Source organism: Atractosteus spatula, chromosome 10 (assembly GCF_055471065.1).
Source record: "Atractosteus spatula isolate fAtrSpa1 chromosome 10, fAtrSpa1.hap1, whole genome shotgun sequence".
Lineage (NCBI taxonomy): Eukaryota > Metazoa > Chordata > Actinopteri > Semionotiformes > Lepisosteidae > Atractosteus > Atractosteus spatula.
In genome coordinates, this window is record NC_142715.1 from 18,230,781 (window position 1) to 18,258,434 (window position 27,654).

General features: G+C 41.7%; 1 protein-coding gene and 1 non-coding gene across 2 annotated transcripts; both read left to right on the forward strand.

The window, feature by feature from the left end:
* The first annotated feature begins 686 nt into the window (after window positions 1-686).
* On the forward strand, window positions 687-6,600 carry LOC148825598 (uncharacterized). Its single transcript, XM_088926207.1, has 2 exons — window positions 687-1,074; window positions 4,676-6,600. The coding sequence occupies exons 1-2, from the start codon at window positions 687-689 to the stop codon at window positions 6,343-6,345; spliced, it is 2,058 nt and encodes a 685-aa protein (XP_088782333.1). The 3' UTR covers window positions 6,346-6,600.
* Window positions 6,601-26,526: 19,926 nt separating this feature from the next.
* On the forward strand, window positions 26,527-26,600 carry trnat-agu (transfer RNA threonine (anticodon AGU)). The gene has a single exon. It is a non-coding gene; the product is annotated as a tRNA-Thr (tRNA).
* The last annotated feature ends 1,054 nt before the right edge of the window (window positions 26,601-27,654 follow it).

Genomic DNA, 27,654 nt, shown 5'->3' on the forward strand with positions numbered 1-27,654 from the left:
GGCGTTACAGTATCATTAAGGACAATCACATAGGGCTTGATTTTGTTAAATGCAAGTATTTATTTCCTTTCTTGGAACCACTTGTTTTTCGAGAAATTCAAACACTTGTGAAATATGAAATAGAAATCTTGTTTATCGGTGCAGAAGAAATTCTGCCAGCTGGCAAGAAAATGACAGCATTTTTTTTATCCAAAAACCTGCATATGGAGATGTAGAACAAAAATCCACTTGAGACGTTTTCGTTGGGGAGGAGGGTTGTGGAAGGGCAAAAAATGAATCTGTTCCGTTATGAACGGCGAATGTCACAGATGATTCACTCCTCTTGACTAGGTGGCGTTAGGAGGTGCAGTGAAGATTATATCCGGCTGCAGAAACTCCTCTTTCTCAGCTCCGCTTCTCAATTGTTTTGAAGCTGCGGCCGCGCTAACGAAAGACGGCATCATACTGCGCGACCCTGCATGTATTTCACCCACGTGTTGGTGATTCAGTCATTTTCTTCAGAAAAAGAATAAAGTTGTTGTTGTTGTTTTTTAAATAACTTCAGGTTATGAATACTCAACGTCTCGTCAACTGTGTTTATGCTTGAACAGATCACAGCCCCGACAACAGGATCTCTGAAGAATAAAATAGTTGTTCTGTTTAAACTTCGGAAATCAGCCTTTGTTTCTGATCGGCTCTGAAGAAGGATGGCGGAGTGCTTGTTAAATCTGCAAACCCAGCTTGACTCTTTCATGCAAGTTTTGCTCAAATCGATCGTGTATGAAGTGTCTGAAGTTTTTCGAAACAGGATGTCTGACTCTGAAAAGGAGTTTCAAGACAAACTCCACAACGTCTCCCAGATCCTGGTGAGACGGGCCGTGTTTAAAATCACACAGTGTGTGGAGGACAGTGTCGAGAGTGAAATGGCGGAGCTGAAGAAGGAAAACGAGAGCCTTAAGTGGAGATTGCAGCTGTGGGAGAAGGAGTCGGGAGCAGGAGGAGATCAGGGACAGACAGATCGTGTTGGACACACGCTTCCCTGTGAAGTCACTGCAGGAATAAAAGAAGAAATGGACACGAAACTGGAGCTGCCAGGTCAGTGTGGTGACTTGTATATAGTCAAGGTGTGTGTTAGTTCAAAAACAGTGTCTTTAACTTCCTCACTGGTGCGAATATAGTGGAGAGATGCAGAGTGAAGTGGGAAAGACTTGTGTGATGTAGCAACGAGATTCTTTACTGGAAACTGAACTGTTTTGTCCGGTTACGGTTATAAACACCTCGTTCACATTCAACAATTGTTTCACTGAATCAGCGAATAATACAACGTCTTAGGAAAGAAAACGTATAGATATTGTTGACATGAAACGGTTGTCAGATCAGTGTGGTGACTTGTATGAAGTCAGTGTGTGTGTGTTTAAAACCAGTGTCTATAACTTTCTCACTGGTGAGATTTTTTTAAATAACAAACTTTATTTTAAAGAAAACATCTTACAGCAGTAAACATTCTCATTATCAGTACGCGTTCTAACAATCAAACTGTCATCAAATAAAAAAAAAAAACTTTCCTCCCTGGTGAGAATATAGTGGAGCGATGCAGAGTGAAGTGGAAAAGACTTGTGTGATGTACCAACGGGATTCTTTACTGGAAACTGAACTGTTTTGTCCGGTTACGGTGCTGAAAAAACCTCGTTCACATTCAAACATTGTTCCACTGAATCAATTTGTAATCAAACGTCATTAGGAAACAACATTTATAAGTATTGTATTTACGTTGTATTGGTCTAGATTTTATATGTATACTAATGATTGTGTATATAAAAAATATTTTAATTGGTTTAAGTATTACTGTCCAGGGTCTGTGTCTGTATTAACTCCTCTGGAATATTAATCCAGTGTGTCTGTATTAACCCCTCTCTCAGTGCAGTGTTCATTTACTGGAGTGTCCAGTCAGTGTGTGTGTATGAACCCCTCTCTCTCAGTGCAGTGTTCATGTACTGGAGTGTCCAGTCAGTGTGTCTGTATGAACCCCTCTCTCTCAGTACAATGTTAATGCATTGTAGTGTCCAGTCAGTCAGTGTGTCTGTATTAACCCCTCTCTCTCTAAGTGCATTGTTTATGTACTGTACTGTGCAGTCAGTGTGTCTGTATTAACCCCTCTCTGTCTCAGTGTAGTGTTAATGTACTGTAGTGTGCAGTCAGTGTGTGTGAATCAACCCCTCTCTCTCTCAGTGCAGTTAATGTACTGGAGTGTACAGGCAGTCTGTCACCCCTCTCTCTCATTGCAGTCTTTATGTCCTGTAGTGTTCAGTCAGCATGTCGCTATTAACACCTCTCTCTTAGTGCAGTTTTAATGTACTGTTATGCCCAATCAGTGTCTGTATTTACCCCTCTGTCTTAGTGTAGTGTTAATGTACTGTAGTGTTCAGTCAGTTTGTCTGTTAACCCACCTGTCTCTCTCAGTGCAGTGTTAATGCACTGTAGTGTCCAGTCAGTCTGTCTTTATTCACCCCTCTCTCTTAGTGCAGTGTTGATGTACTGTAGTGTCCAGTCAGTTAGCGTGTCTGTATTAACCCCTTTCTCTGAGTGCAGTGTTAATGTACTGTAGTGTCCACTCAGTGTGCCTGTATGAACCCCTCTCTCTCTCAGTGCAGTGTTAATGTCCAGTAGTGTCCAGTCAGTCTGTCTGTATTTACCCCCCTCTCTCTGAGCATTGTTAATGTACTGTCATTTCAAGTTTGTCCGTGTCTGTATAAATGCCTCTGTCTCAGTGTAGTGTTAACGTACTGTAGTGTCCAGGCAGTCTGTCTGTATTCACCCCTCTCTCTCAGTGCAGTGTTAATGTACTGTAGTGTCCAGTCAGCATGTCTGTATTAACCCCTTTCAGTGCAGTGCTAATATGCTGCAGTGTCCAGTCAGTATGTATCTATTAACCTCTCTCTCAGTGCAGTGTTAATGTGCTGTTATGTCCAATCAGTGTCTGTATTTACCCCTCTCTCTCTCAGTACAGTGTTAATGTAAATGTAATGTGATTGTGATATTATTACAGTAGACTTACTTTTTACATGGTAGTTAGGTTTCTCCCAAAGCTAAATCAGAACATCCCCTTATACCCACTTATTCCGCTATGTTTAAACAACCCAAATTGATCGTCAGTGTACTAGTACGCGTGTGTGTAGTGTAAAGCTTTTTAGATCACATGGCCTCAGCTATCACTACTGAAGAATGAAGAGATAAGAGAGATGCCCAGGAAGTGGGATAATAATATCATTTTCATGTTTTTGTATGTTTTTTGCAAACTATGCAGTCTAGTGGCTTGACGTAGGCTTTGTGCTCAAATGTATATAAAGATGCTGCCTGTCCTTGGTCAGTAAGATTAGGGCATGCATTTGGTAAGCAGGCTGTACGCCCAGAATATGTAAAGAACTAACTGTTGTCTAGTCTGCATCTTAGATATAATTAATTGGCAGGTGTTGGTTTTTCATCATTTGTTTAGAATATGTCATAGTAACTTTTTGTGTTTTAAGGTATAAAGGACCATCTTCAGCTACTTATTTTTTAAGTCTGGTGGTCGCAAGCCGGACATATGAATAAAAGGACTTCTGCTTCACAGACACCTGAACTTTGTCATTTGTTTGACACTACACTACTATGCTGATGATACTCAAATATACATCCATACCAAACCTGACGCTGATGGGGCTGTCTTTATTCTATTTAGTTGCATCTCCAATATAAAATATTGGGTGACTCAAAATGTCCTTCATCTTAACTGTGACAAGACTGAAGTCATGCTTATTGGCACCACCCATCAACTTTGTAAAACCAATGCTGTAACTCTATCTGTAGATTGTCTTATACTTGAGCTTCAGTCTATATTGGAAAAACTTGGAGATGATATATGACGTTCAACCCACATGTGCGGCATGTTGTCAAAACATCTTTCATTCACTTCAGAAATATTGCCTGACTACGCTCTATGTTATCACTAACTGTGGCTGAAAAGTGTTGTCTAATCTTGAATCGACTACTGTAATTCTCTACTCTCTGGGGTTTCTAAATCCACATTGAACGAACACCAGTATGTCCAAAATTCGGCAGCCGGAATCCTGACCAGGTCTAGTGCAAGTGTTCAGATTACTCCTATCCTGGAGTCCTTGCACTGGCTTCCTGTCAAGTTTCATGTCGACTTAACAATCCTCCTGCTCACTTATAAGGCTCTCCATGGCTTGACACCTCAGTACCTGTCTGAGTTATCGCTCTACTCCCCACCTCACAACCTTCGCTCTTCTAATTGTGTTCAAATATTTGTCCCCCAGTCTGTCTACACTCTTTGGGTGACATGGCCTTCTCCTGTTTTGCACAAGCTCTGGAACTCTCTCCCCAAGGATATCAGAGAGTCACCTTCTCTAAACTCCTTCAAATCCAGACTCAAAACCTTCTTCTTCAGAAGAGCCTTTATTTAACTGTTCTTTACCCCTCTGCTCCTACTGGACTTAGTACCACCATCTACTGTCTCGTCTAACTGTGTTTTCTCATCGTGCTTATATTAATATATATATTTTTTGTTGTTGGCCTTCTGTAAAGAGCTTTGAGAAGCTACCTTTAAAGGTGCTATATAAAATAAAGTTTATTATTATTATTATTGTTATTATTATTATTATTATAAAGGTCTTGTCTTTTTGTCCTGTGTTTACAGGCTCAGAAGCCAGTGCTCTCTCTGATGCTGGGGAAAGGGCTCCTCTTGAACAGCAACACAGTGAGGAGGAGTGGGGGTCCAGTCTAATGCAGGAGACAGAGCTCACTGCCGCAGAAGGGAAAGAGACACTCAGGGAGCAGCACACAGTGAGCAGACGGATTGTCGAGGATCTGTACTCTGTGCCCATGATGAACACAGAACCTGAGAGTGAGACACCTGGGCTCTTAGTATGTGATGATTTTACAGAAAAGAGAAATAATCTGGACACAAACAATATTACACAAGGTTGTAATGAACTGGGCTGTGTCTCTGTACAAGAGCACAGTGAAGAACTGGATGTTTTAAATCTTACAGAGCAGGACATGGAGCCCAAGTTGATTGATGCTGCAGAGCAGCAGACTGATGTACCTGGTGAAGAGAACAGTACTGATTCACAGCACACAGAGAAGAGTCAGTACAGGGAGGAGCAACAGCAGCTCTTACAGCGCATGATGATAATTAGGCCTTGTTCTGTTCAAGTGGAGAGACTGTCATTGCAGAGTCTAAAACAATCATATGATCCCTTGGTATCTGATCACTTTACACCCAGGTTTAATAATCTGATTACTGAGAACATTGTTGAAAGTTTTAATGAGCTGGAGAGTATGTTTGTTCTTGGGCAAAGAGAGGAAGAACTGAATGAACTTGACAGTTTTAGTCTCAAAGAGCTGGAGAAGGAGCCCCAGATGTTTCACACTGCTGAACAGCACACTGAAGGACACGGTGGAGAAAACAAATCTCAGTTTCAGCACACAGAGCAAGACCATTCCATGGAGCATTTGCAGAATAAGAGACCCCAGCATGATCAGAGAATGAGGAAGAGTCACTCAAGGCCTTGCTCAGATGGAGTGGACAAACTGCAATTATGGCACAGGGAGGAGCAGAGTTTCTGTGAGTCTAGAATTTCACAACCCTACCAGCGCCTTCACACAGGAGAGAGACCTTTCAGCTGCAGTCAGTGTGGGAAGAGTTTTAGTAAGTCATATGACTTAAAAATCCACCAGCGCATTCACACAGGAGAGAGACCTTTCAGCTGCAGTCAGTGTGGGAAGAGTTTTATTCAGTCATATGACTTAAAAATCCACCAGCGCATTCACACAGGAGAGAGACCGTTCAGCTGCAGTCAGTGTGGGAAGAGTTTTGTTAAATCACATAACTTAAAAATGCACCAGCGTATCCACACAGGAGAGAGACCATTCAGCTGCAGACAGTGTGGGAAGAGTTTTATTCAGTCATATGACTTAAAAATCCACCAGCGCATTCACACTGGAGAGAGACCGTTCAGCTGCAGTCAGTGTGGGAAGAGTTTTATTAAATCACATGACTTAAAAATGCACCAGCGCATCCACACAGGAGAGAGACCGTTCAGCTGCAGTCAGTGTAGGAAGAGTTTTATTCGGATAAGACACTTAAAATCACACCAGCGCATCCACACAGGAGAGAGACCATACAGCTGTAGTCAGTGTGGGAAGAGTTTTAGTCGGTCAAGTAACTTAATAACCCACCAGCACATTCACACAGGAGAGAGACCGTTCAGCTGCAGTCAGTGTAGGAAGAGTTTTAGTCAATCGCTTGTCTTAAAAAGGCACCAGTGCATTAACACAGGAGAGAGACCATTCAGCTGCAGTTAGTGTGGGAAGAGTTTTTTCCAGTCAGGTGACTTAAAAACCCCAATCTAGTCACCAGGTCAGTCACCAGTCAAGTCAACTAAAATGTCTTTTAGTGCAAGTAGGTAGATGCGTCAGCATGTGACATCCGAAGAAGGCTCCACAGCCGAAACATTTATTTTCTTCTCTTTTCAGCATGAAACAAACCTTTACTTGTTCCCAAAATGTCTATTAGTGATGTCTATTAGTCACTTTGTAGTCAGACACTTTTGAGTTCGTCTGGTCAATTAAATTATGACTATACTCTTATTTACAGTTAACTAAAACTGAAATAGTTTTGTCATGGAGTTTAATTTATGTGTATAATGTATAAAGTTCTTAGTTTTATTCAATTTTAAAATGAATTAGGTCTACTTTGAATTAATTTCTTAATTGCATTGAATTCCTTATAGTCTTGGAATGTTAAGTATAGTCCTGTTTAATTTAATAATAATAATAATAATAATTGCTTACACTTATGTAGTGCTTTTCTGGACAATCCACTCAGAGCGCTTTACAGGTAATGGGGATCCCCTCCACCACCACTATCCAGCATCCACCTGGATGATGCGACGACAGCCATAGTGTACCAGAACGCTCCCCACACATCAGATATCACTGGGGAGGAGAGCAGAGTAATGTAGCCAATTCATAGAGGGGGATTATTAGGAGGCCATGATTGGTAAGGGCCAATGGGAAATTTGGCCAGGACGCCGGGGTTACACCCCTACTCTTTTCGAGAAACACCCTGGGATTTTTAATGACCACAGAGAGTCAGGACCTCAGTTTTACGTCTCATCCGAAGGACGGCACCTGTTTACAGTATAGTTTCCCTGTCACTATACTGGGGCATTAGGACCCACATGGACTGCAGGGTGAGCACCCCCTGCTGGCCCCACTAACACCTCTTCCAGCAGCAACCTTAGTTTTTCCCAGGAGGTCTTCCATTCAGGTACTGACCAGGCTCACACCTGCTGAGCTTCAGTGGGTTGCCAGTTGTGAGTTGCAGGTTGATATGGCTGCTGGCTTACAATTAATACTGTTCTCATTGGATAGACTTGTAATTGTGTAACAGCTTTTAACTTACCATGTTAAGCAAAGAATGTGTAGAAAACAGATTAGGGTCCTTAACTGTCACTCTTAAGGAAATAAAAGTCACATCTGATTAAAGTCTACAAAAAGAGCTCAAAGTCTTTGTTGCACAATCTAAAGTGTATTTATCCCCAGAGAGGATATATATCAAATACAATAAATATTTATGCAATAAAGGGTAAATAATAAAGAATAAGATATTGTATGAATCTCTTTTAATATGATAATCTATTTTGGCACCATTAGTAATAATTCCATATTTTAATTTTAATTTCAGTGCAGCTATTTTTTTAAACAAGACAGGACAAGAAATATATACAGTGCCTTCAGAAAGTATTTATGCCCCATTGTTTATTTCTCATGTTTTGCAAAGTAAAATTAAATAATATTTAAATGGGTTTTTTTCCAGTCCTATAGAAGCAATACTCTATAATGTTAAAATGAAATTAAGTATTTATAATTCTGAAATTCAGGAACAAATGAGAAACAGAGTAATTGAGATTTATCAGTCTGGAAAAGGTTATAAAGCCATTTCTAAAGCTTTGGGACTCCAGCAAACCACAGTGAGAGCTTCACTTGCCTCAGTTAAGGTCAGTGTTCATGACTCCACCATAAGAAAGAGACTGGGCAAAAACGGCCTGCATGGCAGAGTTCCAAGATGAAAACCACTGCTGAGCAAAAAGAATATAAAGGCTCGTCTCAGTTTTGCCAGAAAAAATCCCCAAGACTTTTGGGAAAATACTCTGTGGACTGACGAGACAAAAGTTGAACTTTTTGGAAGGTGTGTGTCCCATTACATCTGGCGTAAAAGTAACACAGCATTTCAGAAAAGGAACATCATACTAACAGTAAAATATGGTGGTGGTAGTGTGATGGTCTGGGGCTGTTTTGCTGCTTCAGGACCTGGAAGACTTGCTGTGGTAAATGGAACCATGAATTCTGCTGTCTACCAAAAAATCCTGAAGGAGAATGTCCGGCCATCTGTTTGTGACTTCAAGCTGAAGCGCACTTGGGTTCTGCAGCAGGACAATGATCCAAAACACACCAGCAAGTCCACCTCTGAATGGCTTAAGAAAAAAAAATGAAGACTTTGGAGTGGCCTAGTCAAAGTCCTGACCTGAATCCGATTGGGATGTTGTGGCATGACCTTAAAAAAGTGGTTAAGGCTCGAAAACCCTCCAATGTGGCTGAATTACAACAATTCTGCAAAGATGAGTGGGCCAAAATTCCTCCACAGTGCTGTAAAAGACTCATTGCCAGTTATCACAAACACTTGATTGCAGTTGTTGCTGCTAAGGGTGGCCCAACCAGTTATTAGGTTTAGGGGGCAATCACTTTTTCACACAGGGCCATGTAGGTTTGGATTTTTTTTTTCCCTTAATAATAAAAACCTTCATTTAAAAACTACATTTTGTGTTTACTTGTATTATCTTTGTCTAATATTTCAATTTGTTTGATGATCTGAAACATTTCAGTGTGACAAACATGCAAAAAAATAAGAAATCAGGAAGGGTGCAAACACTTTTTCACACCACTGTATATATCTCGCTTATCCAGCATCACAGTATCACCACTTAAGCACATTGTGAGAGGTATTGATGGGGTCTGTTAATTTAGCATCAAACAAAAGTTAAACTAAGATGCCATAAAGCTGACTTGCTTTAGCAGCCCCAGTGGCTTAACTCTACATAATAAAAGACGGGAACAACACCCACAAACAGGATAAACCAGACTAATGTCTGCTGCATATCAAAGGACAGAACCTAGAGCAAGGCAGAGTAGGACAAGGAGTAATTACATGTCAAAGAGCAGGACAAGCACTCAGATTGTGGAACAAACTTTCTTCTGACTGTATATATAAGATCTGGGAAACCATTGCAGTTTGTCTGTTCTGTGGGGCGGTTTGAGCTCAATAAAACTGAATCTGCACAAGACTGTGTCCTGCTCCTCTGATGAAGAATTTCCCACAACAGTTGGCATAGTCAACAGGATTCTCCAGGTCTCCGGTAATTCCCAGACGGCACACAGGGTGAGTATATTTTTGATGTTACCACCCAATTAGGTTGCCGAAAAGGAAGGACAGGAAACATACAGAGAATATAAAGAATCATTTATAGGGAAAAGAGTAAGGACACGTCTCTGTGAGATTCAGGGCAAAATCCCTAAACCGAGACAAGACACGATTCCTCTGAGCTTGGTTTCGAAACCAAGACAAGAGGTGGTTCCACTGAGCTCGGGGCAGGTCTCTAAACCAGGGCGCTTTCCCCCTGGGGCGAGGGAAAGTCCCTAAACAGAACAAGGTGAGCTGAGCGATGGTTTTGTGCCAGCAAGATTCCCTCTGAGTCCAGACAGGCACCCCTAAGGAAGCTAAGGTTAATAATATTATTAATAAGGAACAAGTAATAGGTTTATTCCATGCTGAAAAAAAGAAGAAAGAGAACACAACGTTTCGGCCGTGGAGCCTTCTTCAGGTGTGAGGGTACTGCCTCACAAGGGTACTTGTAAGTGTGCCTCACACCTGAAGAAGGCTCCACGGCCGAAATGTTGTGTTCTCTTTCTTCTTTTTTTCAGCATGGAATAAACCTATTACTTGTTCCTTTGCAGCCTACGCATGCTGACGCAGCTACCCACCTGAAATATTATTAATAATATGAGTATAGACCAGTTGTGCTAGCAGTTTAATCACCAGTGACTACTGAGCTGAGTGTTAAGTGAGGAGTTGGCCCTGTATGCTAACACCAGACTCATATTCACTGACTGCCTCACAAGGGTACTTGTAAGTGTGCTGGCAGCTCCACTGGGAGCACTGATAGATCTGGATATGGTATCTAGTCCAGATAAAACAGGGTCGGTTCTAGACCACTTAAGGAGGAGTATTATAAGGGCTAAAGGTAAAGGGAACATGGAAACAAAAGTTGTGTATTAAGATTGAAATAAAACATCATAATAATAATAATTGCTTACACTTTGATAGTGCTTTTCTGGACACTCCACTCAAAGCGCTTTACAGGTAATGGGGACTCTCCTCCACCGCTACCAATGTGCAGCCCCACCTGGATGATGCAACGGCAGCCATAGTGCGCCAGAACGCTCACCCCACATCAGCTCTCAGTGGGGAGGAGAGCAGAGTAATGAAGCCAGTGCAGAGATGGGGATTATTAGGAGGCTATGATTGGTAAGGGCTAATGGGAAATTTGGCCAGGACGCCAGGGTTACACCCCTACTCTTTTTCGAGAAACGCCCTGGGATTTTGAATGACCACAGAGATTCAGGACCTCGGTTTTACATCTCCTCTGAAGGACGGCGCCTGTTTACAGTATAGTGTCCCCATCACTATACTGGGGCATTAGGACCCACATGGACCTCAGGGTGAGCACCCCCTGCAGGCCCCACAAACACCTCTTCCAGCAGCATCCTTAGTTTTTCCCAGGAGGTCTCCCATCCAGGTACTGACCAGGCTCACACCTGCTGAGCTTCAGTGGGTTGCCAGTTGTGAGTTGCAGCTGCTGCTAAATGAATGGCAATAGTATTGTTATTAAGTTATGAGAATATGGGAAGGGAATTAATACGAATGTTGTTTAGCAATGCTAAGTCAAGAAAAGAAGACAAACTTTTAAAAAAAGTTAAAAGAAGGGTTGTGCGACAAGCAAAAAGTGTAAAAAAAACAGGTAGTGATGGGCTGCGAGAGGTGGTGATGACGGAGAAGAATGTGAGGTGTGGAGAGGACAGAAGTATAAGCCTGAATGGGTGATAGAAGAAAGAACTGGAGTATAAATGTAAAGAATAACCTGCCTTCCACCTTATAACCCTGGTGAGGCAAGAAAGAATAATACAGCACACAATAGCAGAGAACGTGTGCTCAAAAGTACGATAAGCAAAAAAAAAATTGATTGCAATCTGATTGGAAGTAACAAACATTGCTTGTTGGAAAAAAACTGAATGGAATACGTGATACTGTGTTTATTAAAAGTTACACAGCTGTTAAAATAGATACATGTAAAAGTAAAATGGACGCTGTCATTTCGTATAGTTTTCACTGGAATGTTATTTTGTTCAATCTTTTTATCTGTTATCTACCCGTAGAGTCTACAGTTTTAATCGATAATTTACTACTTATGTCTGTGAAACACAGTGAGAGGGAGCTCCCATTGCCTTTCCTCATTCACACTAATCAAAGCCACTGATGAGGAAAGAAAGAGTTGAGTAACTATAAATCATTTCCCTCTTCAGGTAAAAAGTGTATAAAACACGATTGTGATTTGCAGAAAACTTGTCAATGATTTATTATAACAAAAGTATTTTCCGGTCAGATTTGAGTGTATTTGTTAAATTATATCGAGTTATTAGAACAAAGTTGGTAGCGCCAATCCTCATGGTTAGCATAAATGCCATGTATTTGGTATATTAAATGAAATGTGAATGTTTTAGTGATTAGCAATTTAGTTAATGTTCGGTAATAGCCTTAGATTATTTCACTGTTCCTGGTTTTCTTTATTTATTGGAGTTTTTTATAATTACCAAAGTGCTCCACATTTATATTGCTAGTGAACATTATGTTTTTAAAGAAATACTAACGTGGTCTTGTGATATCGCCGATTTAGATTGTGTTTTACTGAAATGTAGAATATACTAAGGAGAAGACTGAATAAGACATAATGCAGAATATTTTCTTAATGTATAATTAGAAAAATATTAAGAAGCATTTGTGTAACTTTCAGCTTATATTCTTTGTTATATTGTATTACTGTAAATTGTTTATCCTATATAGAATCACACTAAAAGCCACTGATGAGGAAACGAGTTGAGTGACTGATTATTTTATCATTTCCCTCTTCAGGGGCGCAACACTTCCCCTCTCATGGCAAGATATCGACTTCTTTAACACCTCTGGATAAGGTTCTTCTGTGGAGCACGCTTCAGACCTCTGCGTACAGCACCCTTGATGTCATTTTATTTTTACAGCATCCGCAATCAGTACAATCAATACAGCAACATACTGGATTTGACTAGGATTCTGAAATGTCTCTTGCAAAGTTATTCAGGTTTGCTTGAACCTTTAATAAAAAAGTGATTTGAAACTACCCAGCTTACAATCTCTGAGGTAGTTGTCACTAAACTCAGACGTGATGTGCCGTGTGCCTTTACTTTTTTTGTGTTCAAGAGTATTCGTTGTGTGAGCTCCACACTGCGTGTCCTGTACTGTACTGTAATTTCGTTTAGATTATCTACGAAGAGTACAGCGACTAGAACACCTTGAACGTCTATAAGAATGTGTATATATAAAAATGCTAAAGAATATGTAAAGTGATTAACATTTTCTTGATGTCGATTTTCTGATTATGTCTCGGCGTCATTTAATGAATTCTCTTAATGACAGGTCATTTCTTTCCGGTATTTTATTCTGGTGCTGTTATTGATCGCATACGAAACCTTATTCTCATCAGGAAAATGTCACCTACAAAGTCACTGTGAAACTTGTTTTGGGAAAAGTTTCTTAATATTTCTTTTGATTAGCATACAAGAAAATTTGATCATAACCTATGGAATTTCCCGCAACTGTGGAGCTTGAAATCACAACCTTAAGATTTAGAGTTTAAGAGTCACAGAAGAGGTCGGCCTGGTCTTCAGTTTGCCAACGATAAGCTCCGGCAGTGCTCCTCTGTAAAGCAGATTGTTCGGATCGGTTATGTGGGACGGCACTTCGATACTAAGATCGTTTGCAGCACACGCATGGTTTCCCCCCTTCACGCAAAAAACATAGACGAAGGAAGCTCTCTTGTCTTGGGCTGCTGTCTCCCGGATTTAAAGCACTCTGGGTGCCAGCTAAGTCTCTAACAAGCACACTATAAAGACCGGAATTACACTTTGCTCACGTCACGCATGGAATGGCGAGGCTACTTGTTCCAATATTATCTAGTCACACCTCATATGGTGCCGATTCCTGGTTTTCATTTAAGAAAGAGCACTGCAAACACCGTAAACAGTGCAGCACGTGAGATGAAAGAAGTCTTTTCCCCCATTTGTCTAAAGCAGAATCATGCCGAGGGTTGTGAGATCAAGATTTCAGTGGAGCACTGTCGTCTACGACTTTAACTACATGAGTTGGACATCCTCTTGTACACGGAAAGCAGATTGAGATCCTCTGACATGAAAAGTGCCAGATAAAAGCCATTTCTCATCCTTTCTCTTAGTGGTGGAGCTATCGCATGTAAATGAGGCAACTTGCAAGGCGAGCAGGCTCGGTGCACACCGAACGCAGATGTCTCAGAGCAGTTGAGACGTGTCCAAGTGGCTGTCAAAGGACAGCACTTTGCCGGCGCCGTGGCTTAGTTGGCTTAAGCGCCTGTCTAGTAAACAGGAGATCCTGGGTCCGATTCCCAGCGGTGCCTTTCTTCCTGTCTTACTGTACAGAATTTATCCTTACGGGCAAATCCCATGCCTTTTAATTCAGGTGAATGCAAGTGTTCGTTTCCTTTCTGGAACAACTTGTTTTGAAAGAGATCTATACAGCTTGCGAAAGATGAAACACAAATCTTGCTTATCAGTGAAGAAGAGGTACTCCCAGCAGGCCAGCTAATACCAGCAGTGTTTTTTTTTCACCCTAACCCAGAGAATGGAGAAAAGCGAGGCGCCTGTGGCTCTGCAGTGTAATCAGTTCGCGAGTTCGGCGGTTAGCTGAACGAGTGGTAAATGCAGCTCGCCCCAGCCCGTCCTTATTCTTTTAAAGAGGATAAAAAATTAACTTCGCCGCCATTACTACCAGCTTTAAAAGACTGCCATGGGCACGGAAAAGAACACACTACAGATGACTTTTCTGGAACCGAAGCAGAGATTCCTTTACGAATCAACAGATAAAGCTCAGCCAGTGAATACTGTTAACAGAATGTGAAAGCACGATCAACTTTGTAACTGCAACCACAGGAAAAACAGCAAGAAGCAGGCTCCATTCCCCATTTAAATCTGTCGTGCGAGGCATGCTTCTTGAACGCATGAAGTAAATCCCACGATCGCTTTTGAACTTGGACAAAGTACTTCCAAAGGAGCGCTATGCGCAAAGATTTAACAAGCTCAACCCCCGCCAACGATTCGGTGTGAAGAAGCAGAACATTCAAGTTTCACAGACAGAAGCAGCACGCCAGCACAGCCAACATTAAAACGGAGGGCACACTACGATTTGCATTGACACAAAAGTGATCTGGGCAGACGTCGTTCCCTGCATAACGCAAAAAGTGGCAAAGCGCTTTTGGGTTGAGAGGACGCAAGAAGGTTTTTATTTTGTGCCTTGATGTCAAGCTGAGAAAGTATCTTTAAACACTTTGCTTAGTTTCTCGAGAGACTGCCAAAAAGCAGTTCCCTCCCTTTTGTCTGAAGTCAGCTGAAAGGGGGTGGTGACAGAAGCACCTGGCAGCAGTGGGATTTGAACCCACGCCCCCGAAGAAACTGGAGCCTTAATCCAGCGCCTTAGACCGCTCAGCCACGCTACCCACTGTGTGCTGTCTCTTTGTCTCATTACTTGCTCGGAGGAGGTCGGGTGGGTTTTGCTCTTGTCGCCCGACTTAGTGGCGTTATGACCGTGGAACCGACTGCACCTGCTTTTTCTGAGATGCTTCCCCTCTCATGGCGAGATCTCGACTTCTTTAACACCTCTGGATAAAGATCTTCTGTGGAGCAGGTTTCAGACCTCTGCGTACAGTACCCTTGATGTCATTTTATTTTTACAGCAGCCACATCCGGAAAGTTGTGTCTTTTACGTTTTATTTGAACAACAAAACTACATACAATAAAAACAAGAGCACATATAACATATTGAAAAAATCATCAGGGGCACATGCTATAATACAGTTACACTTTATGAAAAACGATTACACAAGGTAAATAAAGATAAGGTCCGCACAGCTTGTTCTTACATTTCGAAAGAGTCCGTAAATACCCCTTTACGTCTATTTTGAACTGTTCAAACGTAGGACTCTTCCCAGACCATTTCACTTTATACCACATTCCTAAACGAGGATGCATCTCCTGTTTTAGAACTATTTTGGCCGTGTGGCTTATACAACACACCCACAGTATTCTAATGGTGGACTGCAGATCTGTGCTATAGTTCAGTCGAATTCGAAGGATCCAGCAATCGTACTGGATTTGACTGGGATTCTGAAATGTCTCTTGCAAAAGTATTCGGGTTTGCTTGAACCTTTGATAAAAAAAGTGATCTGATCTGAAACTACCCAGCTTACAATCTCTGAGGTAGTTGTCACTAAACTCGGACGTGATGTGGCACACATGTGCCATGTGCCTTTACTTTTGTAAAAAACTGGTATCGGGAAAAGTTTCTTAATATTTCTTTTGATTAGCATGCAAGAAAATGTGATCATTACCTATGGAATTTCCCGCCAGCGTGGAGCTTGAATTCACAACCTTGAGATTCAGTGTTCAAGAGTCACAGAAGAGGTCGGCCTGGTCTTCAGTTTGCCAACGATAAGCTCCGGCAGTGCTCCTCTGTAAAGCAGATTGTTCGGATCGGTTATGTGGGACGGCACTTCGATACTAACATTGTTTGCAGCACACGCATGGTTTCCCCCCTTCACGCAAAAAACATAGACGAAGGAAGCTCTCTTGTCTTGGGCTGCTGACTCCCGGATTTAAAGCGCTCTGGGTGCCAGCTAAGTCTCTAACAAGCACACTATAAAGACAGGAATTACACTTTGCTCACGTCACGCATGGAATGGCGAGGCTACTTGTTCCAATATTATCTAGTCACACCTCATATGGTGCCGATTCCTGGTTTTCATTTGAGAAAGAGCACTGCAAACACCATAAACAGTGCAAAACGTGTGATGAAAGAAGTCTTTTCCCCCCTTTGGCTAAAGCAGAACACAGCGGAGTCATGCCGAGGGTTGTGAGATCAAGATTTCAGTGGAGCACTGTCGTCTACGTCTTTAGCTACATGAGTTGGACATCCTCTTGTACACAGAAAGCAGATTGAGATCCTCTGACATGAAAAGTGCCAGATAAAAGCCATTTCTCATCCTTTCTCTTAGTGGTGGAGCTATCGCATGTAAATGAGGCAACTTGCAAGGCGAGCAGGCTCGGTGCACACCGAACGCAGATGTCTTGTCGCTCAACTTAGTGGCGTTATGACCGTGGAACCGACTGCACCTGCTTTTTCTGAGATGCTTCCCCTCTCATGGCGAGATCTCGATTTCTTCACACCTCAGTATAAAGATCTTCTGTGAAGCAGGTTTCAGACCTCTGCGTACAGCACCCTTGATGTCATTTTATTTTTACAGCAGCCACATCCGGAAAGTTGTGTCTTTTACGTTTTATTTGAACAACAAAACTACATACAGATGCAGCCATCAAAATGCGCGGTAAAAACCCGCGGTACAGTATCCTACCCACAAGCCACCGCAGGGCACCGGAGGGCACCGCGGTAAGTGATTGGCTGGCCAAAATGACCGACAGGGGCACTCGTGTTGCATTGGTTGGTAGTGCAAAGATTTAATCATTTAATGTCTTTACTGTGCACATTTTAATCCTCTTAGTTTTGAAGATTTATATGGATTTTACCACTAAAGGGAAATTTTAGTAGCTGAACATAAAAAGAAGAGGAGCATAACGCATCTGAAGGTCATAAACGATATTAATTTAGGAACATAAACATTACTGTATGTATGTAAACTGTACTGTGTATGGCTGGTCTTGGTAGTTTAAAGAAAAAATACACACCAGTCTTCCATTTCTCCTTAAACATTTTAAGCATGAAAGTTTTATGAAACGGTACCCAAATATGCGATTGCTGTATAGAATGAATTTTAATTTAAAAAAATTATTTAACACGAACATTAAGCTGTTTACATCTTCCGCCTGAGAACAGTCACCCATTGCTACCCAATGCAGAAACACAGCCACTAACTAGCAAAGAGAGGACATTAGCTACCCAATATGATAAAGAAATAAATGATTATTTTGTTTATTTCTTTTGCACATTTATTTGAACATTTCCATCGATTGTACAAGCACTTGGAAACTGTCCAATCCCTAGTTCATCAGGCATTTTACCGGTCTGGCGCCGGTCTGTGTCTTCCAGGATATAATGCCAGCGAACTCTTGTTTTTATGTCCACTATAACAGACAATCTCCTTTGCTTTTAACCGAGCGTTTAATAATTTCCTAAAATGAAAATGATTTACTTTATTTCCCTCACGGGATCAATAAAAGTATCTATCATCTGTCTAAACTATGGGACAGAATTCTGGGGTCTCCCCATACCAGAGATTATGGTAGGGCTTCAGAATGGTGATTGGCTGACACCATCTGACACCCCTCTGATTGGAGAAAAAAGACGTGCTGGTTTGCTATACATACTGTACCAGGAAGAGGATTTCTTTCTATTCAAAACGTGTATTTTAAAAGTTTAAGAAGTAAAAACCTTACAGCGTACACAGATTTCTAAACTGATCAGGATCGTTATCTTTGTCTTATGCATAATAATGTTCACCGCTCTGTCCAGCAAATTAATAATAAACTTTATTTTATATAGCGTTTTAAACGAATAAGTAATTAGATTGCTCATAAACCTAATCACTTGCTTTTTCTTTTTATTTAGGCTCAGATTTCAACTATAGATCGTATTATTAATAACCATAATAACAACCAACCAACAAAAACAACCATATAAACATAATACCAACCAAAAACATAGATAACAACCACAATACAAAATCAAATATATCAAACCATTTTACTCTCGCAAAGTCCTTTAATTATCATAATCCCGCCCCTTATGCAAAACCAAACCTTCCTCCCAACCCAGTTTATCCTGTTTATCATAAACAAAATCCACCTCAATTTTCAACATAAAGCATTACACAAAATCAATACCTCAACACTCCATACTCAACAACGATAATTCACAAACAGCCAGAACATGTAACTACACATTCCCAAACAGACCTAATTTCCATAGCCCCTTATGCAAAACCAACATCCCTCCCCTGTTCTCTCCCTCCCCTGGTGGTTGTAATTGTTTTTATTTTCAAATAAATTTTAGCAAAGTCATGTATTTTAAAAATATTAAGATTTTTATTTTTATGTCTTTATTTAGTGGTTTCATTAGTGACAAAGGCTAAACTTTCTTGGAAAAATGTCTTTTATGTAAACCATGTTTGCTATTAATTCATTCAGGGCTAAAATATGTTCATTGTCTTCTAATGAAAGAAGGGTTCCTTTCGCCGTAGTCGGGTTGAAATTAGAAGCTTGCCACACCCGGACTGTTACACCAATGCATTAGCATGTTAAAGCGATTTAATTGAGGAGCCTAGCCTTTAACTAGTAAGTACTGTACTTACTGGGTTTTTGAGGGGGGGGGGGGTGTCTTTCGCTGGAAATCTCGCCTCCTACTTTGAAAATACCCGTGAAACCGGTTCAATTCGTCACAGCCAGCACTCCTGCAGAGAGGGGGGTTGTACTTGCAGTGTATACAGTACACGCGTTATGCTCTTCGTTAATGTCTAAGCCGGAACATATCATTATATCTCATTTTGTATTTCTTAAAAAAAAATCGTTTTCCCAGCCTAACAGTATTGTTTTTAACCTGTAAAGCGCTTTGAGGAGCCACCTTTAAAGGCGCCATATACAATAAAGTTCATTATTATTACTATTGTAAATTTGCTGGACAGAGAGGTGAACATTATTACACAGAAGACAAAGATAGCGATTTACGTTGCATTGTGTATCGTGCTGCTTTAATACAGTTTTAAATAATTAAAAGTCTAAACAGTATCAGCTTTATTTATGGGTTTTAAATAAAGGTGATTTAAACGCGATTTAAATCAATATAAATGTTTATATTGTAACGCATAGGTGACTATTCATTGTTATCAAAATGACTTAAATTCGATCATGTTGTGATATTTAGAAATATACATTTGTTTGGTGCGAGTGAAGTTTTATTTAATCTCTGAGCCATACTGATTCTTCTGGAAGCCAGTTTCCGCCAGGGAGTAAAAAAAAAAAACACACTATGGTATTCTCTCCAATGCAGTGCAGTTAAAAACATACCTCTGATGCTGCTCCTAAATGAATATCGTTTACAGGTATGACCATCAGAAGCTTTATGCTCCTTTTCTTTTTTCCAGTGGATTGAACAGGGAGAGGCATTTCATGATGTACTTTTCACTGATGAAACAACAGTGGCTCTGGAACAGTTTTCAACCATGTCGTTTTATAAAAAGGGGAGATATGTACACGTTACTGAAGCTAAAAGTTTAGCCTTTGTCACTAATGTAACCACTAAATAAAGACATATAGAAATCCCTACGTTACAGACTGTATATGGCTGGTATTGGTAGTTTAAAGAAAAAATACACACCAGTATTCCACTTTCTCCCTAAACATTTTAAGCATCAGAGTCTTACATGTGGTTATTTCGGAAACGTTTGTACGTGCTCCTTCTGACCATGTTACTGTTTACTGTTACTGACCATATTAAGTTTAAGTGCCTGTGGGCACTTTTCCTGTCCGTGGGGGGTGGACCGTCTTTCATTAGAAGGTTAGTCTGTTCTACTCTGAGAATGTAGAGGGGGTGGAAAGTGCCCGCGGTCATTTAATTAGTATTAAAATTCGCACTGATTCCTTTGCGAAGATACGGACATAGGAATATTCGTGCGTGGTCAAAAAATGGCATAAAAACGACAAAGTGAAGGCTGTGAAAACATTCACAATGTACTTTATACACAAAGCAAATATACCCCCCCCCTCTCAATTCAATTCAAGCTGCTTTATTAGCATGACAGATGGGTACAATCAGTGTTGGGTATTTACTTTGCTTTGAGATGCCACTTTTAAAGGTGATATATAAAATCAAGGCTTTAACTTGCTTTAACTCCGCAAGTCTGAGTTCTTGTGTCTGTCCTATCCGAACCCGAAAGTATTACAATATGTATCTTTATAGCAGGTGGTGTACAGCTTTTTAGTATAGATTACACTTTTCTAAAATGTATTTAAAAAATAAAAACGATTACAATCTAATCTTTCCACGTTTGATCCCAAAATAAATCTTAGAAGATACTAGATACTTAGAAGACAAAGATATCAATTTATGTTGCATTTGTCTGATTGTGAATCAAAAAACATATATTTAAACCCGCATTTGCGATTTAAATCAAAACGTTATTTAAATCAATATAAATGTTTATATTGTAACGCCTAGGTGACTATTCATTGTTATTAAAATGACTTAAATTCGATCATGTTGTGATATTTAGAAATATAAATTTGTTTGGTGCGAGTGAGGTTTTATTTAATCTCTGACTCAGTGATGGCCTGGCATGGTGAGGTGCGCTGGCAGCTATGTGGTGTTACGCAGTGGTGGCCTGACACGGTGAGGTGCGCTGGCAGCTGTATGATGCAGTGGTGGCCTGGCACGGTGAGGTGCGCTTGCAGCTATGTGACGCAGTGGTGGCCTGGCACGGTGAGGTGAGGTGCTGGCAGCTGTGTGATGCAGTGGTGGTCGGGTATGTAGAGGTGCACTGGCAGCTGTGTGTTGTGACGCAGTGGTGGCCTGGCACGGTGAGGTGCGCTGGCAGCTGTGTGATGCAGTGGTGGCCTGGCACGGTGAGGTGCGCTGACAGCTGTGTGGTGTGGCGCAGTTGTGGCCTGGCACGGTGAAGTGTGCTGGCAGCTGTGTGATGCAGTGGTGGCCTGGCACGGTGAGGTGCGCTGGCAGGTGGGTGATGCAGTGGTGGCCTGGCACCGTGAGGTGCGCTGGCAGCTGTGTGGTGTGACGCAGTGGTGGCCTGGCACGGTGAAGTGCGCTGGCAGCTGTGTGGTGTGACGCAGTGGTGGCCTGGCACGGTGAAGTGCGCTGGCAGCTGTGTGGTGTGACGCAGTGGTGGCCTGGTACGGTGAGGTGCGCTGGCAGCTGTGTGGTGTGACGCAGTGGTGGCCTGGCACGGTGAAGTGCGCTGGCAGCTGTGTGGTGTGACGCAGTGGTGGCCTGGTACGGTGAGGTGCGCTGGCAGCTGTGTGGTGTGACGCAGTGGTGGCCTGGCACGGTGAAGTGCGCTGGCAGCTGTGTGGTGTGACGCAGTGGTGGCCTGGTACGGTGAGGTGCGCTGGCAGCTGTGTGGTGTGACGCAGTGGTGGCCTGGCACGGTGAAGTGCGCTGGCAGCTGTGTGGTGTGACGCAGTGGTGGCCTGGTACGGTGAGGTGCGCTGGCAGCTGTGTGGTGTGACGCTGTAGTGGCCTGGCACGGTTACATGCGCTGGCAGCTGTGTGGTGTGACGCAGTGATGGCCTGGCATGGTGAGGTGCGCTGGCAGCTATGTGGTGTTACACAGTGGTGGCCTGACACGGTGAGGTGCCCTGGCAGCTGTATGATGCAGTGGTGGCCTGGCACGGTGAGGTGCGCTTGCAGCTATGTGACGCAGTGGTGGCCTGGCACGGTGAGGTGCGCTGGCAGCTGTGTGATGCAGTGGTGGTCGGGTATGTAGAGGTGCACTGGCAGCTGTGTGTTGTGACGCAGGGGTGGCCTGGCACGGTGAGGTGCGCTGGTATATAATTAATATATTCATGTGCATCCAACACACAGTTCAACGCTAGCAATTACACAAAATCTAAAATATGAGCTCTACTTGCCACTTACAATACCAACAGTACCAGCTAACTTTAGTAGTGACATTTTCATGGATCTTTTTAACAATAAAATTTACAACATCAGACTTCAGACACAATTAAACAGGCCTCAAAAAAGGCTGGTACAAACATTTTCAGCATGGTGAAACATGGTGAACATTTCCACCACTGCGTCACACCACACAGCTGCCAGCGCACCTCACCGTGCCAGGCCACCACTGCATCACCCAGCTGCCAGCGCACCTCACCGTGCCAGGCCACCACTGCATCACACAGCTGCCAGCGCACCTCACCGTGCCAGGCCACCACTGCGTCACACCACACAGCTGCCAGCGCACTTCACCGTGCCAGGCCACAACTGCGCCACACCACACAGCTGTCAGCGCACCTCACCGTGCCAGGCCACCACTGCATCACACAGCTGCCAGCGCACCTCACCGTGCCAGGCCACCACTGCGTCACATAGCTGCAAGCGCACCTCACCGTGCCAGGCCACCACTGCATCATACAGCTGCCAGGGCACCTCACCGTGTCAGGCCACCACTGCGTCACACATATTTCAGCGCCATATATTTCATGGATATTATGGAATATAATGGATGGATATATTAGTTATCTTTCTAGTTCACAGGTTTGCATGCATAATTTAATTTTGAAAGCCACTGAGACATCAGGTACTACTGTTGTATTTATGAAAAAGAAACAAAACAAAAAACATACTAACAACTGTGCCATCCTACTCCTTAGTTAATACATTTTATTATTCATAAACAGTTAACATTGTTAGCAAAATATTTTGAATTATATTTAACCCTATTTTTTCTTTAGTTTTGTATTTAACTTATTATTATATGATAGTCAGACTTAATGTATATTTGAACAATGAAAATATATTTTTACAAGATTTTACATTAAGCACTTAAAATTAATATGGTTAATAATAGTAAACTGTAACATGCTGTAACAAGATCGGTTAAACTGCGAAGAAAATGCTTTCAGAGAAAATGTTTCAGGTGTGAAGAACATAGATCTCCAATGCAATTTCAACCAAACCTGTTCCCACACACCCTGCCCCCACTACCATTAGAATATACACAAAGCACTCAACTCTTTCGAGCTAATGATCAGGTGACCCGAGAGAGAGCGAGAGAAACACCAAGGGGTGCGGAACCAGGGAACTATTTACATGGAAAACGGGCGATCTCCCCAGACTGTCCGCCCGTTTCACTGTTACCTGGATACCTCTTTATTTAGAACTCACTAACACTGATTTTTAGTTTAGAAGGATTCAAGTAGGGTTTTAGATGAAAGGCAGCGACCTTAATCAAGCCCAAATCATAATTGAACCCATTCAGAGCCTACATTACATTTTAGCGTTTCATTCTGAGCAGAAGACCCTCACACCTGAAGAAGGGGGAGGTGTTTTTCGCTGGAAATCTCGCCTGCTTCTACTTTACAACCGGAGTGCTGGCTGTGACGAATTAAACCGGTATTACAGGTTTCAATCACAGACCATGTGACATGGGAGTCAGGAAACTAACACACAGCGCCACCGGATTTGATAACGCTATAAAAACGCTATAAAATAATGTGACTAGGCACAGAACAAGTTTACAGCACAGTACAATAATAAATGCTGACCATGACTTTAGAAGCATAAAATGCCTTACACTCAATTTAAACACAAGCTGTCTTTAGCCCTCTAAGCTGGTTCATACAGAAATGTAGAGATCCAGGCTCAGAACACACAGCTTCATTAGCGAATACGTATGCAGGACAACTAGAGAAGACGTTTTACAGAGGATGGATTTTTAGAAACATCCCATCAGTGACATCACTGAAGTCAACTCCTAGGTACTGTAACTGTCGTGTGGATAGTTTCACAAGAATCAGACAAAGGTTTAAGCATCGCTTGTTCTAGATAAACCTGCAAAAAAAAAAACAACAACCCATAATGTACTTCTTTGCGGCTCTGTTTGCCCAAATCATATATTCACAACGTGAAATCTAGAAAATAATATAACGTAATCAAAATCCGCAATATGGAAACAGAACCTGTGTAATTGTTGATAGATGATGTACTCGTAACATTTTTTCAAGACAAACTACAACATTTAAAAAATGACTTGTATGTACTTGATATCTCTAATCAATCCACGGGTCCCAGCACAAAACGAAACTAAAACGCATACCGTTTCGCGCTTCTTATTAGTTGCTCAAAAGTAATTTGACCATATGAAATGCATAATATAAACCTAGAAACATATACGTGAGCAATACTTAAGCACTGTAGTATCGGTGTTAAGACATACCTCTCAAATACTGTAAATCAAGTTAAAAATATCTCAAGACCGATTCTGGTCATAATGAAACCATGTTTCGTGTATGTTTTCTTTAAAGTACCGAGACCAGCCATATACTGTATGTTTATGTTCCAAAATTAATATCGTTTATGGCCTTCATACGCGTTGCAGTATGCTCCTATTCTTTTTATGCTCAGCTACTAAGATTTCCCTTCAGTGGTAAAATTAGATATGAATATTCAATACTTAAACGGGCACAGTTAAGACATTAAATATACATATACATACTGTATACAGTACAGTTTGCATACGGTAATATGTTTATGTTCCTAAATCAATCTCTTTTATGAGCATGTGAAAGGCATGGTGAATCACTGTACTTTGCATGATTGGAAACAAATGCGTGATTGCGAAATGCTGTGGTGTTACTTTTACAAAGACGGTCAATGAAAAAAAGAATGTTGACCAGGGCAATACTTTGAGTTTACACTTGCAGCTTGTCCAAGGTCATTCATTATTAATACTATTAGTAATATCTTCGTTAAAGACTTTGATGGCCACAGCTCAAACATGAGAGGTTGAGCTTTATTAGCTCCACCTTGCGGAAATTCCGGATACTATTATTTTGCTTGTCGTATTATAGGAGAATTTACGGTAACTCGCGGTATTTACCGGTAGCTTGCGGTAGACTGCGTACAGCGTACTGCAAAATAATGCGGTATCGCCCGCGCATTTTGAATGGCTGCATCTGTACAATACAAACAAGAGCACATATAACGTATCAAGAAAATCATCAGGGGCACATGCTATAATACAATTACACTTTATGAAAAACGATTACACAAGGTAAATAAAGATAAGGTCCGCACAGCTTGTTCTTACATTTCGAAAGAGTCCGTAAATACCCCTTTACGTCTATTTTGAACTGTTCAAACGTAGGACTCTTCCCAGACCATTTCACTTTATACCACATTCCTAAACGAGGATGCATCTCCTGTTTTAGAACTATTTTGGCCGTGTGGCTTATACAACACACCCACAGTATTCTAATGGTGGACTGCAGATCTGTGCTATAGTTCAGTCGAATTCGAAGGATCCAGCAATCGTACTGGATTTGACTGGGATTCTGAAATGTCTCTTGCAAAAGTATTCGGGTTTGCTTGAACCTTTGATAAAAAAAGTGATCTGATCTGAAACTACCCAGCTTACAATCTCTGAGGTAGTTGTCACTAAACTCGGACGTGATGTGGCACACATGTGCCGTGTGCCTTTACTTTTGTAAAAAACTGGTATCGGGAAAAGTTTCTTAATATTTCTTTTGATTAGCATGCAAGAAAATGTGATCATTACCTATGGAATTTCCCACCAGCGTGGAGCTTGAATTCACAACCTTGAGATTCAGTGTTCAAGAGTCACAGAAGAGGTCGGCCTGGTCTTCAGTTTGCCAACGATAAGCTCCGGCAGTGCTCCTCTGTAAAGCAGATTGTTCGGATCGGTTATGTGGGACGGCACTTCGATACTAAGATCGTTTGCAGCACACGCATGGTTTCCCCCCTTCACGCAAAAAACATAGACGAAGGAAGCTCTCTTGTCTTGGGCTGCTGACTCCCGGATTTAAAGCGCTCTGGGTGGCAGCTAAGTCTCTAACAAGCACACTATAAAGACAGGAATTACACTTTGCTCAAGTCACGCATGGAATGGCGAGGCTACTTGTTCCAATATTATCTAGTCACACCTCATATGGTGCCGATTCCTGGATTTCATTTAAGAAAGAGCACTGCAAACACCGTAAACAGTGCAAAACGTGTGATGAAAGAAGTCTTTCCCCCCCTTTGTCTAAAGCAGAACACAGCGGAGTCATGCCGAGGGTTGTGAGATCAAGATTTCAGTGGAGCACTGTCGTCTACGTCTTTAGCTACATGAGTTGGACATCCTCTTGTACATGGAAAGCAGATTGAGATCCTCTGACATGAAAAGTGCCAGATAAAAGCCATTTCTCATCCTTTCTCTTAGTGGTGGAGCTATCGCATGTAAATGAGGCAACTTGCAAGGCGAGCAGGCTCGGTGCACACCGAACGCAGATGTCTCAGAGCAGTTGAGACGTGTCCAAGTGGCTGTCAAAGGACGTCCCTTTGCCGGCGCCGTGGCTTAGTTGGCTAAAGCGCCTGTCTAGTAAACAGGAGATCCTGGGTCCGATTCCCAGCGGTGCCTTTCTTCCTGTCTTACTGTATAGAATTTATCCTTACGGGCAAATCCCATCCCTTTTAATTCAGGTGAATGCAAGTGTTCGTTTCCTTTCTGGAACAACTTGTTTTGAAAGAAATCTATACAGCTTGCGAAAGATGAAACACAAATCTTGCTTATCAGTGAAGTGAATTGTACGAGAAACAGGAGGAATCTTTTCTCTCCTATGGAGCATGAGCTGAATCAGGAATGAGACATTTCGTGTGTTTGTGCATATGTCAACGCATGACCTACATCGTAACACTAAAACTAAATTAAAAACTAACATTAAGTTTTCAGAGACATTCATTTATATACAAACAAGAGATAGACAAAGCAATAATTCTACATTAACTTGTCCTGCACTGATCAGACTAATTGAAATGGTCTGATTCAGAGCCTGTGCAGCTCGTGCTAATACAACATTTTCCTTTGATTTCCTTTGAGGGTGGAGTTGTCTTTAAAATCTGGATTAAATAAAAAGGAGTGACGTCAGTGTAAAACAGCTTTCCTTCTTGGGGAACAACGGTTGTGTTCCATATTTCTAATTATTTTGGTTTCAAGATAGCAATTTAGTATGTAACATAAAATCCAACTGGATAAAGCTGTTACACGTCATTTACAATGGTCTTTCAACTAATAGCCCGTGCAGGGATCAAACCCCAGCTGTTGGTACGAGTTGCGTAAGGCTCTGCAACATGCATATGAGAAACTAACCTCTGCTTCTTCATTATATACACAGTGATCTATATATGCGGGCTTACTGCCCCCTACGGGCTCTGTATTTGATTGCGGTACAAGACTGGCCGTGGAGAAATGAAGTGAAGAGGGTGTGTTCATTAAAAGGCTCATAGCATCCCTGGATGGTCTCAAACCACCACCCTTTTGGTTAACAACCGAGCCACAAAGACTCATGTACAGCTTAACACTTCTCGGTCTCGGTGTAAGTGATACACTCCGTAAAATTTCTGGAGAATCATTTGTTTTTAAAGGAAAATCGCCAACAGCGGCAGAGATCTATTGGAGTTTTTTCATTCTATAC

What these genes read in the sequence shown, in the direction of transcription:
- LOC148825598 (XM_088926207.1), top strand. Translation starts at nt 687, where the DNA reads ATGGCGGAGTGCTTGTTAAATCTGCAAACCCAGCTTGACTCTTTCATG. An exon ending in CACGAAACTGGAGCTGCCAG is followed by an intron (nt 1,075 to 4,675) that starts GTCAGTGTGGTG and finishes CTGTGTTTACAG; the next exon opens with GCTCAGAAGCCAGTGCTCTC.